The sequence below is a fragment of the Hippocampus zosterae genome, chromosome 9 (genome assembly GCF_025434085.1).
Source record: "Hippocampus zosterae strain Florida chromosome 9, ASM2543408v3, whole genome shotgun sequence".
NCBI classification, from domain to species: domain Eukaryota; kingdom Metazoa; phylum Chordata; class Actinopteri; order Syngnathiformes; family Syngnathidae; genus Hippocampus; species Hippocampus zosterae.
In genome coordinates this window covers 13,393,779-13,414,666 of record NC_067459.1, presented here as the reverse complement: position 1 = coordinate 13,414,666, position 20,888 = coordinate 13,393,779, and the positions used below count along the sequence as shown (strand labels likewise).

Sequence of the window (20,888 nt, the reverse complement as noted above, 5' to 3'; positions counted from 1 at the left end):
AATAAGATCTGAGCAAATACAGTTCAATGCCTCAGTGAAACTCTCCTCATAGTGACGAAGGTGGTTTCCAGCAACTCAACCCGCAAGAGAATAATTGCGAGTTTCACTGTGAGTGATGTCTTTAAAAAAAAAAAAAATCTGTCTTATTCCTGCTTGCTACGTGCACAGTAAGAGAAGATGGTGGCACTGCAATGCTAACAGAAGCAGTTTATGTGAGACAAGGCCGCATATCATGCTCATCATTTGGAAAGTCAAAGGTACGTATTTGAAATTAAAAACATTTTCCCCCATCACAGTCAACATTTGAAAAATAATATATAACTGTGACCTAAGCACTGTACTCCTCTACAGTATATATGGCACATATATTTGTTCGATCAAGCAATGACCAGAGTGAGTAATGATGGACCAATGAGGGCAGACTTCTTTGGAGACTCATCACCATGCAGTGATGCATCATATGTTCAAGGAGGCCCAGCAGACCAGATGCCAGAGCTTTCAATGGAAGAGCCTGAAGTCACCGACGATGAAGCAAGCAAGACAGTCAAAAGTTCAAAGTCATAGTCATGTTGCTGATATTCTTCGGTGCAGGGGTATCATCCACTCTGTCAAGACATTGTTATCTAGAAATGTAATTTGGTTTGTCAAAACTTACCTTGTAACCGTTAAGGCTTGCCATATGGCCGACATCAAGATTGCCGACAATGCAACTGCGGAGGATCCAATATAAGGAGACTTCCAGGTTAGAGCACTGGTAAAACTCATTAGACTACTAGGGGATACGTGTACTTTGGATTTAAAATGTATTTTGGATTTAAAATGTATTTTACCAGTCCTGGAACTTCTTTGCCACACCATGAACCACCATTCGTCATGTGCAGGTAACCCCCGATTTTATTGAACACTGGAGATTTTCTGCAATGATGCTTTGGTGCGCAACGTGGACTGCGCGTTGTCCTGTTGTCAAGGTGACGTTTGAACCGATCACCTGGCCTCTCTGCAGTCCGGAGAACGGACACCTCCCGGAGCTGAAGTCTCCGTGTCAGCTCGCATCTGCACGACAACTCTCCCCGGGGTAATACACGGCGAACGGGGAGGGGGCATCACGTCGTGAGTGCCTTTAGTTTCACGGACGTGGACGCCACCTCGGGCTTCCCGTTTACGCTCCGTCTGCCCACATCTGATCTGAGCAGAGGATGCCAAACCATGACGATGGGGCTGCTTGAAACCACACGGTACGATAGTCACGGAACGGTGGAACAAAAATGGTTCAATGACCAACAGTGGTTGTTTCAATGGCTACAACACGCGTGTTACTTGTTTACAGTTGGGCGAGCAGTGCCACGACCGTTTCGCCTGCCGTGATTAACGCGACGTAAATTCGAGCGTATAACCCAGACGGTGTTAAAACGGAGCAAAACCATACAGCACATACAGAACGTGAATACGCCCAACGCACAGAAGCAAATAGTAAAATGTGTTTACCTTTGGCGAAATTGCTCCCTTTATGTCTTTCTGCTCCCGGTGAGGAGGAGCGTCTGGTTTGCGTCGCTCTCTTGACACAACTACCACGCGCTGTGAAGAGCCCCGCCCATTAAGGCTGCGGGCGAGCAGTCATTGGCCGTTACGAGAACAACTGCAGCCGCAGCGAGGCTCACCATTGGGCAGGCTACACGTCAGTCTATTTGGATTCCACTTCCCGCGTTTCTCAGTGGCGCCCCACAATACGTTGCATTCTGCAGCCTATATTTAGGCGTCGACAGCCAGTGTGCCAATGCAGGCTATTCACAACTCAAGACGCGGTGACCTCCATTGTGCAGAGGGCAATAGCTTTAAGGTTGCTCAACAAAACGTGAAGAAATAAGTGGGAGACTGTTTTGAAAACCTGACAAATTTTTCGTATTTTTGTTTTCAAGAAAAACAAGTGATCAAAGGGGGAAGTCAACCCAAAACATTTCTTCACAATATGTTCTATGTGCCATCACTAGTCTAAACATGGCATTCTGATTTGTATTCGTTTGTGGGATATGATTTAAGCAGCAATAACCATTCGTTTTTAACCCTCTCAGGAGGTGCCCATTTTACCACTTTTCACATATTCTTGCAAAGAAAATGTATGGGTCGACTTCCCCCTTAACTATTATAATGATTCATCCGGGTCAACGGTCCACTTTTCATTAGAAAAATAGATTAGATGATTTACCTTTGGTCGACCCATGGTCAGAGCAATTGGTTTGATGATGTAATTTGTGCTCTGAGTCAGGCTCACTTCTTTTCTCTTCCTCTAGACAGCTATAAAGGTTTTAGTGACGTGGTTGTCGCTGCTGATGAGGAGGGTTTTGTATCGACCAACCAGGACAAGATTTGAAGGAGGACCGCTTCCCTAGCCGTGTTTCATATGATTAAAACCCTCAACTGCTTGAAGTGTGTTTAATTGAATTAGGTGTGCAATTTCACATGATCAATGTTGTCAACATATTAGCATCCACCCCAGCCTAGTCATCCTCCTATTGGTCTTTCCATCTGTGTCATTTTCCTTGCAATTAGTCTTGGAATGTTGTGAAATGACAGGAGATATAAAATATGGGCTTGGAATGTTTAATTTAAAATTGATTGTATATGAATATTTTGGGGCGGCACTCCGGCCAGTCTCACAGTGCAGAGGTGCGCTGTTCGAATTCCATCTGCGGCCTTCCTGTATGAAGTTTGCATGTTCTGCCCCCATGCCTGCGTGGGTTTTCTCTGGGTACTCTGGTTTCCTCCCACATTCCAAAAAAATGCATTGTGCATTGATCCACCCCCTCCCCCCCTAAAACATCAACGTGGCACAAATTGCTGTAACCCTGATTTTATTGAAGGTTATTCAGAAGTGCTGTTCTGTGCAATGATTAGGCATATTATAGTTTACAATGAAAGGGCAATCAAGGTTGGTTTCAAGGAGGAGCACTCTTCTCTCACAGACTATATTATTAAATCTGGACATTTTTTTCCCCTTAGGGACAATTTCAGTTTTTATGAAGTCCTCCAACAGCTGTACTAAACAAATTTAGAAAATGCTGAAATGATAAGAAGTAACTACGAGCTTCTTAAACAATTTCTCTACAGTATGGTCATAGAGTAATCCCCCATGAATCGCAAATGCTGTAACTGACATCCCCCTTGAAATCTGTTATTAAATTGACCAAAAGCTATGATATTAAAACAGTGTAACATGATTTCAAACTCCACTTACATTGCCCTTAAAAAAATAAAAGGCGGACAGATTTGATTTTGAAAGCATGACCCAGAAGAGCGCATCTACATGAATACAATTCAAAAACTCTCTGTAACTTACAGGAACAACCCAGGCTAAGATCCTCCCCAAATAGAAGGCTTGTTTCTCGGCAATATGTATTACTTTAAAATATTTCCAAGAGATTGATTCCGTTTTAACTAGCGCTTTGGCGGCATCTTGTGGCATTTATGGGTGAGTCAGAAAGCATACCAAAATGCAAATACAGTGCTGGGATAAGGTGAAAAAGGTGAATAGTGCACCATGACTGGGCGAAGGATGACTGTACAAGAGTCTTCAGACCGGAATGAAAGAGAACCACCAATGCAAAAAAATTGCCTTTACAAATATACAGTATCGATTCACTTCTTGCAGTTGTAGTTTGCAGTGTGTGTACAACTGCACTGCATCAAACTAAGAGCGGTCTGTCATCTCTCTGTTACCTAAATTAGCTGTGGGGGCATGGGGGTTAAAGTGCAACCACAAAACAAAACAAAACAAAAAAAAATCAATAAAAACAATTGTCAAATAAAGACCTCTGATTCAAATTTGAATCAAACATTCGTCTATCTTTTAACCGATGATGTATTTTATTTGCTTGACTTCAATGCAGGCAGCATGAATTAAGATCTCACTAAGTGTTGCCGTGAATGTGAGTGTGAATGGTTACGATATGTACCATATGATGTCTGACTGTAAGCCAGTCCAGGTTGTAGTCTGCCTTTCGTCTGATGTTTGCATGGACAGACTCCAGCTTCCAGTGACCCTGAACATGTTAAGCAGTATAGAAAATGGCTCGACGAAAGCAGCTGCAAAGGTCACAATTTTATGACAGCGCATGTACCAGATTGCGCGGGTGTGCCTAGAAGTTGTGGTCTGTGAGTGGAGGTGAAGCGTCTGTCTACAGTCACTCTTTCATAATGAGCGGAGCCTTGACTTGAGCGGCAATCTCAGCCCCCAGAAGCTCCTCTACGATCGCCAGGGCAAATTCAAAACTGGTTCCGGGCCCACGACTGGTGATGTAATGGCCGTCCTTCTGCACTCGAGCCTCGGAATATTTATAGTGATCTAAAAACAGACAAAAGGGAAATACTTAGGATGAGGATGAAGGGAAGGGAGAAACTCGTGCAACAGGCTGAGACCACCACACTGAAAAGATGGGCACAGGCCAATGCAACTGACCTAGTTTCTTACTCGTGTGTTCTGTCAAAATTCAGCAACTGCTTTCATCTCTGAGTGATTCACAGTGTCTTGCTGTATGACAGTGCCACCTGCTGTTTTTTAAAGATCATTATCTATTACTTTGCTGCATTGAGGATCGCTTTGTGAAAGTACGGGAAATAGCAAAATTGGGAACTTTACATGGGAACTGCCAGCTATTTATGGGTATTTGTGTGAATAAACTAGAGGTTTACACAACTCAAGTTTGGCTCTTATTTACCACCAACAAATCACTGGAAGGGTTGATAGTGAATGAGTATCGATAACTTGAGAAAAAAAAAAGTTGGGGAATATAATTTCTCCTCAAAAAAATCCTGATTTTCATGCAAGTGCCCATTGATAAGTAATTTGCAATTCAAGATGTTTCTCTTCTTCAATGAAATAACTGATCGTTCAATCAAAAAAAATATTTTTTTGTTGTTCTGCTTCTTCCTTTCATAACTTTGCTGCTGTGAATCTGGAATTTCTCCATTGCGAGACTAATAAAGGTAATCTTAATCTTATATATACTGGTATATATATACTAAGTTGTACTTAGAAATAAATCTGTTGAAATGTCATGCTTTATTTTGCATTATGTCTTTTAATACATATACAAAAAAAAACATTATGCATACTATTCCCAAATTCCCCAGATTAATTTTGCTGGGAACTCTTGGGAATTTCATCAGATTCTCCATCCTTAATGGCCTATCTTTTGCTCCACGTCACATTCACGCTGTCCATGGAATATTTGATGAAGCCCAGGTCAAACACAGACTATCTCCAGCGACCCCGCCACATAAATTGAGTGCAAGACTCCTGTTTTATAGAATACCGCAAAGAAGCTCCACATCAATTACCACCAAGGGCAGACTAAGCGGTATCTAGTATAACCAATCAGTACAGATACAGTACAGTTTGTATAATCTCTGATTACCTTGTTCCACAGCAGGGTATTTACTTACCGGTAGCTTGAACAGCATTTGACATTCTATTAGCCAAACTAGTACTTAGTCGCAATTCTATTTGTGCCAAGCTTGTAATCATAACGGTGACTAAACAACTCCTGTGTGCACGGTTGAGCAGGTTTGCCAATATCACTTATTGTAATATTTGAGAAGATATGGTTACAAATAATAAAAACACCCTCAGTATGGACCCTGCATATTTTATGCTTCACAGTCTGAACTCGACAACAGGACACCGTTTTCTTGCTGCCTGTCCTCTCTGATAAAATAGATACATGTTCGCTTAATTGAACACTCTACATTGTCCCATGGTGTGATTATGAGCGGAAAAAGTGGCCGTAATACATTTTTGTAGGTGCTGTCATTGTTGTCAGGTCATGACACCTTGCTAATCGACTTGCCCCTTCGATGGTATAATGACATTTTCCCCTTTTCCAGTTTTGTGGAGTAGGGCATGACTTTCTGCAGCAAAATATGAACATCACGAGCTGCTCGTTTTCTTAGCATTTGGAATTAGGGTTGTTGATTATGATCTCACCTCCAGCCATCATTTTGTCTTTCATGGCCGGATGTGTGGTCACAGTGCTGCCGTAGCCGATGCCATGAGCCAAAAGAGCTGTGGGACCTGCGATGGGAGGGGAAGAGAAGCCGTTAGGGTTTATTAATGTTCTGTTACATAAAATGACTCATCAGCCATTTGTGTTATGTGCATCGCTCCAGTGCTTCATCCTAATGCCATTTGGATACAAGCTTTGCGGGCAAGGCAAACGGCATAGAAGCAGAAAGTACTGATTGCCAAAGTCAAATACAGTCTAACCTCCAAATCAAACACAATCCAATCCGTGACACTGACTGACTTCGAAAATGCTTCCAATTTCAAAACAATATTACCCACTAGAAATACCGTAGGCAATCTATTCCAGGCTCGTGAAGCCTTTTCACTTATTCAATGCCAGTCACTAGCACTGATCAGAACCCGAGAATGCCAGCCATTTTAGAGCATTTTGACCGATTTTTCAAAACCCGCAGATAGTATTCTATGATTATTTTTACATTAAATCCACCAAATGAAATAAGACTCTTCTTTCACGAGAAAAAGTTTGATTCTACCTTTTTCCATTCTCAAGTCATCAGCAATAGGACATCGGTAAGTTTTAAGAAATTCAGCCACTTTACACAATGTACCACAATGATATATATATATATATATATATATATATACATATATATATATATACACACACACACATATGTGTGTGCGTGTGTGTGTGTGTGCGTATATGAAAAAGGGGGCGAGGCGGTGGCAGAAGACAGTGAATGCTGCTGCATTACCGTCGGCAAAGGCCAAGCACTGCAGTGAGCTCATCGAAAAACTGTTAATAAATAGAAAGTTATTGATTATGCCCCTTGGCGGCCATCCCATGCAGTCTAATTATTACACTTTCTCCAGGCAGGACTGCAGACTGCAAAAAAATCTTGTTACGGCTAATCCTACCGCCCAAAAGGACGGAAGGCAGACAGATATAAGTGCTTACCATTAGATTGATCGCACACATATGCAATTTATTATTATTATTATTTTTTTTTTGCATGCAAACATCAACGGTCACCCAGTTTAAAAAAATAAAAAATAAAAAGTATTTTCAGTCAGGAATACATTCTGGCATGGGACCTTCTTACTGGCAGCTTCATTATACAGTCAGTTCCTGTGAGTGTTACGGCTATTTTCTAGGACATTCTTCAATCTACTTTGCCATATTGGTCGCTGGAGTCCCTAATCATAATGTCCTTTGAGTGTCTTTGTATTTAAGGAAGCCATTACAGGAGCATTTAAATAGGCTGAATTCACACTGATAGTCCAAGTGCCTGATGCTGCCTAAATACGAAACTGTACTAGCCAAAGCCACATCATGCACAGTGCGTAATTGAAACTTGTTCACCCGCTAACACTCTTAAGGTTTTTTTTTTAAATACTTTAGAATGTTTTATTTAATTACTTGTAAATTATCCAAATGTTTATATTATGTTAAGACTTTTGAAAGGTAGATTTAGCCATAAAGTGCCATTTACAAGCAAAATGAAGATCATAGTTTTCATAAAGCGTAACATTTTTCAAGTCATTCGCTGCCGGAGATGTTCATATTTGTCATTTGGAATCAAATCATTTCCTGCCACAGACGAACATATTTGTAAAGTAATTCATTTTTCTGTACATTTTTTGTCATGAAATTGGGTTTGAATTTTAGTTTTGTAAACTCCTGCAATGACTAACGGATACCTCTTGATTGAGGTGCTGCGTCACTTTGGATTTGAGATGAGCACAGTTACTGAGCATGATTTGCAAATCATTCTCTTCTGTTTTTATTCCGGTTTAACACAACACCCCGATTTCATTGGAATTGGGGTTGCAGTCCAACACCAGAACATAGCCTACAATGATAGACTATTTGATTTAATTTGATCCATGAGTTATGCAGCTAATTTGGTCATCAAACCAGCGAATTTCGTAAGGACTTTTAACATTGCAACAAACTGGCGGGGCCATGTTTGTACCAGCGAACTGTTTGTCTGTTTATTGTTGACTGCACCTGCACAGATGGCCGCAATGAGGCCTTTCCTGCCATCTTGGTCCTTCAGCACCTCGCTCACGACAGGAGACTGCAAGAGAAAGAGAGAGAGAATGAGACAGCGAAGAAAGCAGATGCACGGTGAATCACAGGCAGAACACACTGTGCTGTGACTTCGACATTTGTGAATTTGCATATTTGCATTTTTTGTAGGGTGAACCTATGCTGACTTATTCTTTGAAAATCACTGCTTTTGAGCTGCTGTGAATTGGGAATTTCTCCATCGCGAGACTAATAAAAGGTTTTCTTACCTTATCTTATTACTTTGGCACCAGCTGGTGGATCCTTGATGTTGTTGTTAGGTTTAAATTCACTGATAATGGTTATTTTTTGGTCTGCATATGGTCTTGCATTTCTTCTGTTTGCCGGCAACCGGGAAAAGTAAAAGTATGCCTTGGCTTCTCTCCTAATGCAGTTTCCTGTAGTCTACTCTAAAATTACAATTGCCTGTTTTCCTGAACATTTTTTATCGTGTGCTGGTTTGCTACCTCATACTATTAATGAGTCTTAAGTGAAAGTGTTTGTGTGAAATAAAGTAACTAAATACAATCATGTAACATGGGTTTTAATGTTTAATGTTTTAATGAGGGTGTTCATTGTTCACTGTATATGTGCTATGGGGTGTATTCATGTACATGTTGTCTGAATATGCTAGACCAGGGCTAGGCAACTTAAATGATGGAGTGGGCCATAATTTTTCCATCAGCACGTTGAGGGTGAGTTGTTTTGCAAAAACATTCTACAAAATAAATAGATGACCTCCCAAAACCCCCCATATACATGATCCACAACAAAATGCCCCCCCCCAAAAAAAAACAAAGGGAGAAAAATAAAACAAAGTAGAAGAAACATGTTTATAATTACCTCCCCTCGCCCACTCCCCCAATTATTTTATTGTGTTGTTGCTGTGTTTGTAAATTTCATTAGTCACTGGCTGGCGGTATTTTTTGCACAATGCACATTTTCAGCTTGCAGTACTTGTTAGTGCTTGTTACAGCTGCAGCTGTTGTGACAGTGTGATGTAAATTAAAATGTATTGTAATGTACTGTACTTCTTACCCAAGAATTTGGGAACTCCTCAACGCCTATTTTTATTTACCGGTAGTTTTTAATTTGATATTGATGCCGCTTCTTTTGAGAAAAAAAACCCCACAGACATCAAAAAGCCCCCATAAAATGTTCACGCAGAATTGATCCTTTGATGGTCACTGAGCTAAAAGTCTGGCGAGATTTGCTGACCTTTCATATGATGTGAGGCAAGTTTTGGGCAACTTTATGAATGGAGCACAATTTTCAAATAGAGATTCCATTGTTGACAAAGAGCTGAATATTTCTCATTGATTTTATTAGAATCTCTTTTGGAGCCAAAGATTTCAAAAGTCAGATTTTACTAGATGTTCTCAAGATATTGCAAAAGTCACCGAATATGAATTGCGTTCTGCGGATTTCTCACCTGCGCCAGGTTTTGCGCACCTGGCATTCCCCCGGGAAGAAGCACCACATCAAAGGGGCCCTGAGATAGACATCACACAAGAACTCAACAGGGGTTCAAAGTCTTTACATAGTTTAACTTCCAGGAACCCGCTCAGTCCAACCGTTGTTCTTGCATCCTCCAAGCTTGCATCGGGACAGATCATGACATTTCTGCTGCACTGCACCGGCTCTTTACCCGTCAGCCCTGCCACCGTCACTGTAATCTGTAATGGTATTGTGCAAACATCATCAATTGGCATCATATTACCCTCACTTCACGTTTTTAATATTACATTATTCAGCGCACATGAAGTTTTGGCCAATGACACTACAGTATGTGGTCATGGCATTGTTACAGTGCATAGCATACAGTGGCTTCGTGGCAGTGTTACTATAATGGTAACAGATTTATTTTTACAGTCGTAAAAGGACTCCAGCGTATCGTTCACCTTTGACAGTTTCGGGTTTCCGTCGTACTAATAGTACAGGATTAAAACAAGTGCTCGACACTATAAACTGCCACTTGCACATAAAATATACACTTTGCAGAGATACACGCGATAAAACGTTTCAATCGGTGCACTGTATGCTTCGTTGTGACAAGTGGAGTCACTGTATAACTGCTGCAAGAACTTCCAGAATGCGAGCGTTAGCTTGCTAACCGCTAAAAATCAAAGTATCCCAAGGACAAAGTTACAAACCCCGGCTCTTCGCATGATGTCCACCGGGATAACTGTCTCCATCTCCTCCGCACCCTTGGACAGGATAACTAAGGCTCTCTTTCCGGCCATGACTGAGTTTCGAGCTCGACAGGTGCAACAAAAAAATGACGCGAGAGAAGGAAGCTAATTTCAGTGAGCAGTGAAGTTGGACTGGGTTGCCAGTTTATTCCACTCTATCCTCCGACTGCGGCCGCGATGTGACCTTTGTTAACTTCTTACCAATGTGAATTGAGTCTACTCGGAACCAAGTGCATCTCGTTTTACTTCCAAATTGTACACAAAAATTATCGTAAAAACGGACACGTTGTTTTGTTGTCATTTAAGCAAATTCTTCTATAATGTTTGTTGGGATACGAGATGAGCGTTCATTCATTTTGTGTGCTCGGTTAAAATAAAGTTTGCTTTGTAAATCTGGTTATGAAAAAGACTACTAATGAGTAAAAATCAAAAGTCATAAATATGCGAGCAGACGTAACAGTAATGTGATTATGTTGAGTCAGACGTGATTGCGATACACACTTTATTTCGATAGATGGAGGCAGTACTCAATGATTTGCGTGGGGATGCTCCGTGAGTAAGCCTTCAATGCATTAAAAATTCATTCATGGCGTCACAGTGTGTGACTGGTTAGTACGTCGGTCTCACAGTGCAGATGTGTCGGGTTCGATTCCGGCTACGACCTTACAGTGTGGAGTTTGCATGCTCTCCCAGTGCCTTTGTGGGTTTTCTCTGGGTACTCCGGTTTTCTCCCACATTCCCAAAACATGCATGGCAGGTTAATGGTGCACTCAAAATTGTCCCTAGGTGTAGGTGCGCACAGTTGTTCGTTTATGTGTGCCCTGCGATTGGCTGGAAACCCGTTTAGCCTTGCCTGAAGACAGCAGGATAGAGTCCATCACACCCACAACCCTTATGAGGATTAGCGGTTTAGAAAATTAATGGATTGACGAAAAATCAATAATGACCAGTGACCACCAGGCAGTGGCGTGTGGTTATTGGTTAAGGTTCATGGCTGGTGAGACATTAAAATGTGTGTCAGTTTTACAAAGATGGTTTTTAAGATAATCGTTAGTGAGAAGCTCTAAAAAGGAAACATGTACAGCTAATCTGTGGGGCTGTCCTAGTTGATAGACCTTTGCAACATTGCATGGACATCAGTGACATTGCCTCTGAATTGGCAGACCGGGATGGTGGTCCTCTTGGAAGAAGGGGTCCTGGAGGATGTGTTCCAATTACAGTGGGGACACACTCTTCATCCTCCCTTGTAAAGTTGATTCAGAGCTTCTGGAGAAGAGGTTCTATCAAGAAATTGAATCTCAGATTCAGGAGCCGCAATGTGGTTTTTGCCCTGGCCATGGAACAGTGGACCAGCTCTACGTCCTCAGCAGCATTCTGAATGTGCATGTGTGTTTGTTCAGTTCTGGCGGGTGGGGTGTCATGGGATCCTGCCCCCCTCTGATATGGGTTGTCCTGACCCTGTATGACCAGTGTCAGTGTTTGGTCCTGATTACTGGACGAAAAATCGGATTTGTTTTTCGTGAGAGTTGGATTCTACCAGGGCTGCCCTTTATTACTGATTCTGTTCATTGTTTTTATGGACAGAATGTCTAGGTTCAGTTGAGGTACTTAGAGGGCCCGGTTTGGTGACTTCACGAGTATGTCTCATGTTTCAAATGATTTGGATCTGTGGGTCTCACTGATCCAAAATCCCTCACCTCTTGCTGAAAAGTGTCAAGCGGGTGGTATGAAAATCAGTATCTCCAATTCTTAGGCCATGGTCCAAGGTTGGATAGCCTCAATTGCCCTCAGGTCAGAAATTAGATCTTGCCCCAAGTTGAAAAGTTTAAGTATCTTGGTGTTGTCCTTGAATGAAGGAAGAATGGAGTGAGAGATCGACATGCATCACTTTCCAGCGTGAAGGGATCCTAGTTCAATTCATCAAGCAGCAGAAGAATGTGGGCAGAAACAAACCTGCTTCATCACGTGTGGACAGCGCTTGAGATGATGTATCAATAGACTATCCACTGTCAACTTCCCACGACTAGTGGGTCCTTGAGCAAGACACAAATACCCCGAACTGCTACCCGGGTACTTTAGTAGCCCCTCGCTCCAGTGTGTGCCACTAATGGTGTGTGTTTTCTAGGTTCACAACTCTGATGAGTCAAAAGCAGAGACCAAATGGTGTGTACACACATATATTCATAACAATTAATATAATATATATTAGATTCATTGTTTTCATCGTGTTAAATCTGTTAATTGTTGTGGGCTGTTTCCTGTAAAGTGCCGATGTGTACTTAAAAGCAAATGTTTGCGGTCCAGTGCTGCCGGTTGTGTTCATGGAAGGTACGTAAACAAACAAGAAGCAAAGAAATACATTGCTTTTATCATTGAATATTGTGTGGTGGATTGCTTGAGGAATATATTCCATGTATTACATCAACCCTTTCAGTTATTTGTATTCCCCTCGTGTTGCCTTATATCACCAGCAGATTTCGTTTTAAATCACTTCCAGGAACTCGGCGGTAATGAAAGGCTGATTTTTGTTTTTCCCAGAATTGGCCGATGATGGTGAATAGAGGGGTCACTGCCATGCGTGATGTTGACATTTGTGCCCACCACCAGCTCAGCTACCCATGCGATCTCGGAACATGCTTATTTCACACTCGTGTTGTGTAAAGCTTGTTTTTCTGCATCGGTGTGTTTTCTGTGAGGAGCGGTCACCCAAGATACAAAAAGAGATGGGGCCTTTTTTTTTGTCATTCTGAAAATATCCTGCTGTCTTCATACATAGTGTATGGATAGATTTATGAAAACATATCCAGGCAGGATGGTAAAATATGAAAATTTATTTATATTGAATTTTGTGCTCCTCTCTCACCTTCATGATGTTTTCATTGCCAAGTCTCAGTAAGATGATCCCAAAACTTCAGAGGTGCGACGATGGGACAGATTTTGTGTTTAGCATTAGAAACTGAATAAAGAACTTGAACGAACTTAGAATCCCGTGGCCTCATGATTCAAGTCGAGATTGTTGTTGTAGACTCTATGTTTATTTCTATTATACAAGGTGGCCATTATGAATAACTGGCAGAGATTAAACCACTTTACTTATGAGACGTGCACATCTCACTTTATTAATCATTTTTCGTCATTCTGTTGATTTTTATTGTAAAAAAAATCATGATTCTCTCATCATGAATCATTGATGAGAGAAATTCATAGCATAAATTATTTGACACATGCAAAATGCACTAACGTGTCAATGAGGGACCAAGCATGCCACCGCCTTTACAATAATCCCTCGTTTATCGCGGGTAATGGGGACCAAAACCATCCGCGATAAACGAAAATCCGCAAAGTAGCGTCCAATAAACATATACAGGTAAAAAAAAAAATATATACAGGTATTTATATTTTTAAAAGTCCCCAAACGGTTCGCGAGAAGCTGCAAAACAACTGTGAGTCACATAGAGCAACATATACAGTATGTACTCCATGTATATGAAAAAAAATCTTTATTTATTATTATTATTATTTTTATGAATATGTTTGAAAAAATCAGCGATGCACTAAAGCCACGATAAACGAACCGCCAAATAACGAGGGAACACTGTATTTTCTTTCTTTCTTTATTTATTTACCCTCAATTATTCCAAATCATTCCATTGTAAAATGAGGTGGTAATCACGGATAACTGGAAGCAGAAGCGATCAAATTATTTATAAAATAGTTTGCACGTGTGCCTGTGCATTATCGATTTTGGATTATTTCTTCGTTCTGTTTATTTCTATTGTGGAAATTTGTGGTTATGATTAATAACTGATGAGAGAAGAGAAGACATAGTATGAGCATGTTTGCATGTTATCCAGGGTGCAGGGCGCTTTTTTTGAAGACAGATTATGTCTGGGACAGCGGTACCTCAATTTATGTGGGTTTTGAGATCGGACATATCATTTGACCGATTTTATACTTTGATTTGAGAAAAAAAGCTGTTTGGCAGATAATTGACAGATTCCTTGAGAAAATGTTTTTAACTTTAGTTGCTAAGCGGACTTTACAGGTCTCAATTTAAATAATAAACTGCCGCACAACAAACAAACACATGACATTATCACAAAGGAAATTACACCAAAAACAGCTGTATAAGCATTGCAATGCACATTCTTTCTGCATTTTGACCAAGAAGAGACTAAATACTTTTTACCAGAGGGCCAGCTGCTGGATCCGGTGGAGCCAATTATAGAAAACCACCACTGACTTGTCTTTTCTGTTGTTGTTTAGTTCATAACAAATAAATAAATAAAAAATAAAAAGCTGATTTAGGGCTGGGGCACAATGTGTGAATCTTCCAGATCCAACTCGAACTCGACCATCCTCCTTAAACAGTATGTTGGACCATATCACTTTTGAATCAATAAAAGACTGAGTGTCAGTCAAGGAAGATGCAGGTTGCTGCAGAAAGAAATATGGCCAAAAATAAAGATGGAAAAAGGGGGATGCATTGAAAGCCAGTGCTCGCTCCCATTCTTTTAAATGTAACCACGCAGTACAGACACCACTGTCGTATAATATTACCACAAGCTTCGCACTTACATCCACAGGTATGTATGAAATTATAAATATGGTTAGGTTTGTTTGTACAATACAATATGTGTATTGGACTCTATTTCTATTACTTGGCATTGCGTGGTGAGTGGCCGTGTCTTGCGTGCTTACAAATGGATTTTTCGCTTCTGTGAGAGTGTCCGTGCTCTTTTGACTGACTAGAACATGCAACGTCGCCACATCTTGCAACTTCGATTCGAAATTTGAATTGCCGCAAAACCATGGCCACTCGTGAAAGCTTGTGGCCACAGAATCTGCCTTAGAACTAGTGTACTAGCATTAGCTACAAGTCTTGCAATATAGCCTTTTGCCATTTGACTGGCACATAAACTCTGCCTGTTTAATTAGTTTGGTAAATATCTGATGCATATCGTATACGGCCATGTCTGCTCAAACCTCAATTTAAAAAAAACAAGCTTCCGGGACATATTTTATATTTTACAGGACCCAATGTAAATCAAAACTGCTGTGAAAACAGTTAGTTATGCAATGTATGTTCGAAATTGGTTACATTAGCGCTGTATCTATCACTAAATAAGGAGGATAATTGCTGCCAGTGGTGTAACATGGGGATTAACCTCTTTTACTATAAAGCTGTGTGGGAAAGAGTCATGCCGGGCCAACTATCATACAGTGTAACTTATCATTTTTGTATTATTTATTTAGTGATGTTGAGTTCTGTGGTGTGAAACAATTGTGCATATGAGTATATTTAATCACTTTAAACAGCTCCATGGAAACAGTTAAAGATTTCTCATGAAATATATCAACATAGGCAGTGATAATTTTACAGTGTAACCCCAGAAAGTCCCAGGGACTCACTGATCAGAAAAGTATGAGTCCCATTATGCATTTAGAGAGTCCCAAATTTCAAATTCTGAAATGGTCTCCTTATTCAATTGCATATGATAATTACACAAACAACAACAATATACGTACATTGATAATAGGTTTATTTCTTATAAACAAATGCTGCAAAACATTTAATAATTCAGGCATACAGGATTTGCTGAGAAATAGGTTCTTATTTCATCCCATGGTTCAGTCTTTGAGTTCATAAATTCTCCTCTCTTCTACTCTGCTTCCAATGATGCAAGGCTTTCTCAAAGTCAACTTATTATCGCAAAAAAAACCTATCCAACTTTAGCTGCTTCCTCTGCGATATCTCCGCAATAAACCTTCGTAACACTTGTTCGCAACACTTGCTTTAACTCGTCACATGAGATTACTTAACACGAGATTAAAACAACAATGGCGGTGATTGTCAAACTGCGATCGTTGCGGAAAAAAATATGTACTGTAGCAGGATTTCGGAAATTCACGGTAACCGTTTTTCGATTCCGTTGGATTACCAAGGTAACTAATTTTGGGTTTCATAAACGTTCATCATGGAAACCCATTTTTCAATTTTGACTGATCTTCATAACCAAGAATTGTGAGACTCAAATGTATAATGTTTCAAGGGTAAATGTTTGAAAACTATGCATTAACAATGAACATTACATCAGTAGCTGTGTACTCCAGGATTAATCATAAAAATAAATTAATCAAAATATGGTGTAGTCATATGGCATCATGAATATAGCATACCACAAAATCAGAGTATTTTTTCCAGTCTCACACTGCAAAGATGAATTTACTTGCAATCATTAATACAGATAAGTATTGATGTGGCTTGACATCCTCTTTCCAAGACGATGCATGTGTACGGAGCCCCTAAGTGGACATGGAAGGGAAAAAAAAACTTTGCCAGATCTCGCAAAGTAATGCGAGATCTCGCAAAGTTTTTTTTTTTCCTTCCATGTCCCCTTAGGGGCTCCGTAGTAATCGACTCAATTTGACGAAATAATCTACCACACGTCATTGTTCGTTCTACCAACAGTTAACATTAGCATTACAACACCTTTTGGCGAATGTTTTATTCATAAAGTTACAATGCTACAACCAGTACAATACTGTTTCATCATATTTTTCATAGCGATTAGACTGTAGATACAATGAACAACATGCCTCGGAACTGTGCCGTCACAGGTGAGTTTAGTGATACGCCCTTTGGACGATTCATACGAAAAATCAGACTGGCATTCCCATTTCTTACATGTCTTAATTAGTAGACATTTGTGTGTATTTTTTCGCCACCATCTCAAACTTTCATCTGCGCGATTTCTCAGTTTGCGGACTAAAATAGCAACCCGCATGCGCACATAACGTTATCGGTCTCCCCCCCCCCACCCCCCACCCCCCCCCCCCCCCAACGCTGAAAACAAAACAAAACGAAAGTAAATTAGAAGAAACTCACTCAAACACCACACCACAAACACATATACGGGCACAGTGAGATTTGATCGCGTACAGTCAAATTGTGTGCGGTGACTTTTATGGGAAACGATTTTTCAGTCCTGTCAAAATGACGCCACAGAAACGACACGCTACCGGTAACTGTGAAAATCCTAAGGCCTGCCATAGTGTTTTTTTTGTTTTGTTTTGACTGAGAATTTTCCTTGCGTCCCAAAAACGCACATTATTTGGAAATTATGCGTCTAGGACGCGGCATGCAGAGGTAACGAGATGACTCCATTGGAGGAGGCCTCGCATCTTTTGAATGCACCGTCAATGAGTAAAAACAGCGATTCTTCAACAAACCATAGAAAAAATGTCAAAATATCCAACTGACCAGCGCTGCAAAACACGCTTTACATTATTTACATACTTATTTTCACACATTACTCACACACGGGTTTGACCGAAAGGAATAACAAGATTACAAGGCGAGTTTAGTAAAACATTTTGGATGGACGCAGTTTCTTTGTCTGGCCCGATAAACATCGTGACACACACAACGCTCTGGACCCCGCAAGGCAAGGGCTGAAGTTTCCTAAGGAAAATGTCGTTATTAGGCTGACCAAGTTTTTGTGGGAAAAAAATAAAATCTGCAAATGAATGGAGGTCTTAGACGGCGAGGCGGCACACCAAATGCATCTTACATGGTGAATCTGCAATGCGTGATGATCTGAACGGTGACATTGATTCCAGTTGTGGCCGGCGCTCTCTCGTGAGCACCCCATGCTCTTTGGGATACCAATACGAATTGTTCCTCCGCTAATCGCCTGTGACAGCTCAGTTTGGGACGCTCAGATGATCAGATATTTTACTCGGAAAACAGCAAATGGGCCCTGCGGCTCTGTCACGTCATTGACGTCAAATAAGATGTGATAAACTAAACTATATTTACTTCTTATACACATAGTGCTGAACTGCCGTATAACTCTCAAACATATAACAGAGATGCTCTGATTCACTTCGGCCTTGCTTTCGTAAAACTGTGTCGGTTCAAATTTGGTTGTGTATATTATGTGCACAATGAGCAATACAATTTGGGATGCAACCTCCTTTAAGTTCCAGTTTTCAAATATTTCCCACAAGAATAAATGGGAATCCGATTTTAAAGTCAAGTTTTAAAGTTACACCTTTTGAAAGCTGTTTTAACACATAGACAAGAAAAAACATTCAAATGTCAAAGGTTTTAAGGTCATCCGTGTTGCAGATAGGCCTCAGGCATTAATTGTAAGCAGTAAAAAGAAGTTAACAACAATGAACAGTAAAACATCAACACAAATCCATAGTTTCATTGAAGGGATGCTTTAATGCTGAGCTAAGTTCGAAAACGTATCGCTTACACACCGACAGACATTGTAACGTAAGATACATAGTGCGGTTTTTGCCACACTTCATGTCAATTGGAGATCCATGGACGAAATAACCCCGAACAATCGACACAATCCGAACAATATCGGTACTACATTGTTCTCAGGCGTTGCATGGGTTTTAAGCATTTACCTACTAAGGGTGTGGAAAATAATCAATATTAATCGATACGTCGATGCGCACGTGCGCGATGCGAGTGCATCGGCTCATTCACTGGGTAGGACGCGATTGACGGGTGAAATCGAGATTCATCACGATGCATTGGTGGCTATCGGTAAAATCCGATTTAAGCACCGTTTTATTCATGTTAAACGTCACCTATCTGCCCTTTCCTAGGCGCAATGAATGCTCCATCATTACTTTGCGTTTTGTGTTGAATACGGATGGAAGCCGTGAGTGTACATACAGTCCAGTACAATACTCGCGAAACACTATGAAAGTTCGCACAAGCAGCAGCGAGGAAACTACTTCATTTAATGCACCCGCAACATTCAGATCTTATGTTTGGAAATACTATGGCTTCGAAAAGAAAGACGGAAAGCTTGATAAAACCTCGGTACTTTGCAAAGAATGTCGCACTACGAAGCCATACAACGGCAGCGCCACAAATATGCAGACCACTAAAAACGATGGCACCACATTACCGACAAGGTTCCCGCCCCCTCCCCGTCCAGTTCCTCGTTGGACACCGGAGAAACTTGGCCAGGTCAGGATCAGAAAAAAAATCGCCTCTTATTTTGGGGGTCCCCTTGGAGCTCACTGTGACCGCGCAAGGAAAAACTATATATGGATGACTCTTTTGGACATTTCATTTTGACACTCAGTGAGAGTGGTCTGTGTACGCTACAATACACACAGCAGCTTTGAGGCTGTGACTGCCACATTGTTTCAATTGTATTTTTTTTCTGTCCTATGGTGATGGATATTTCATATAAGACACTCAGTGAGTAGTTTGTTTGTGTTTACACTACAGCAACAGCTGTGATGCAACAGGTGGCAAATTGTTTACGTTTTCTTTGCACAAAACCCAATTGTGAAAGGGCTTAAATAAGTTGTTTTACACGTTCTACTGTTTATAAGGAATAAAGTGGTCTACGTTTTGCAATACCATACTGAATTCCATCTTTTTTAAAACTTTTTTTCTTTGCGTATTTGCATCATGTTTAATTGCACACACAATATCACAACAAATTGCACTGTATCGTATCGGATCGCATTGATTTGAACTAAATGTGTATCGCATCATATCCCATCGTGAAGACGGTGAAACGTATCGCATCGTGTCGCCAGAAAATTCCATGTATCGTTTAAGTATCGCATCGCTGGTAGTGCATCGAGATGTGTATCAAATCGTCCTCAGTGCTGAGATTCACATCCCTATTACCTACTATGCAGTATGCAGTGTACACCCTGAACAGGTCCCCACCAATTGCAGGGCATTGAGCCTTATACCACATGTATAATTACATGAATAATGAATGGGGTTTTTTTTTCTGTTATTCACGTATTTGAGAGATGCAGATATTCCAAAATAGATTCAGCAAAGATGCGAAGTCCAAGATAACAGCCCGGCACAAGACGTGCTTGTTTGTCACAAGTGAGCTTGCGAGTGCACGGCAAATGATCGACTACTTGTTGGTCATGCCGTCTGTCTTTGATTGGTTGTTTTCCCTCAGGCGTAGTAGTTTCTGGCAAATCACATTAGAAGCCCAAAACGATGCCAGAGAGGACAGATCTTTTTTTTTTCGCTGATTGTTTTGCCAATGTACTTCTGTCATGCATGTCTGAAATTCCCCTTTTAACATCCACATAGAACATTAGCTGAAATCCAGAGTTTCCGGGATGATGGCTGTGTCTTATGTAAAATATGTAAATAAGACATTGCTCACCACGCCAATCCCTACTATAGAGCCAATGTAGAGTGTGACTTTGATTGCCATGATGTCTGGGTTGGAGTTCGAGTGCTGGGACCAGTTGGGCAATTACCTTTTCTCACATAGCTCACATTCTGAAAAGAAATGTAAGCCCCCGTGAAGACAAATTAAAAGCAGCATTTGTATTTTCTCCCAAGGAAGCAGCACTTCATCAACTAGCTGTAGAATTACACTTACAAATTTGTGTACCGATCACTACATGTCGCGCATGAATATAGCGTACAGTACACAAATATGACTTTAAACATGCAAGTATGTATGAGAGGTTCATGCTGCAGTCCTGCTTACCTTTTAACTATGACATGATTGTACTCACATAAAATTGCCAGCTCTTCAAGCCGCCAAGTCATGGACTTGTAAGGGCTGTTACATCACAA

At 40.7% G+C, this 20,888-nt stretch overlaps 3 protein-coding genes across 6 annotated transcripts in view; 1 reads left to right on the top strand and 2 right to left on the bottom strand.

Moving 5' to 3' along the window:
- kcnab2a (potassium voltage-gated channel subfamily A regulatory beta subunit 2a) overlaps positions 1-1,618 on the bottom strand; it is a 68,350-nt gene extending 66,732 nt beyond the window's left edge. Inside the window, exons 1-3 of one of the 4 annotated variants that reach the window (XM_052075720.1) lie at positions 1,486-1,579; positions 831-1,185; positions 656-710 (exon numbers count right to left, since the gene is read on the bottom strand). The gene's annotated coding sequence lies outside the window, so the exon portion shown is untranslated. Of the gene's footprint in view, positions 1-655; positions 1,186-1,485 lie in introns of all 4 variants that reach the window. The other 3 variants (XM_052075724.1, XM_052075721.1, XM_052075719.1) reach the window with 3 other exon arrangements.
- prxl2b (peroxiredoxin like 2B) overlaps positions 1-20,888 on the top strand; it is a 260,615-nt gene that overhangs the window by 20,211 nt on the left and 219,516 nt on the right. The window lies entirely within an intron of this gene.
- On the bottom strand, positions 2,833-10,441 carry park7 (parkinson protein 7). Its single transcript, XM_052075739.1, has 6 exons — positions 10,244-10,441; positions 9,665-9,766; positions 9,523-9,582; positions 8,031-8,100; positions 5,981-6,067; positions 2,833-4,339 (listed from the first exon to the last, which is right to left on the bottom strand). Exons 1-6 carry the CDS (start codon positions 10,331-10,333, stop codon positions 4,179-4,181), a joined length of 570 nt encoding a protein of 189 aa, XP_051931699.1. The 5' UTR covers positions 10,334-10,441; the 3' UTR covers positions 2,833-4,178.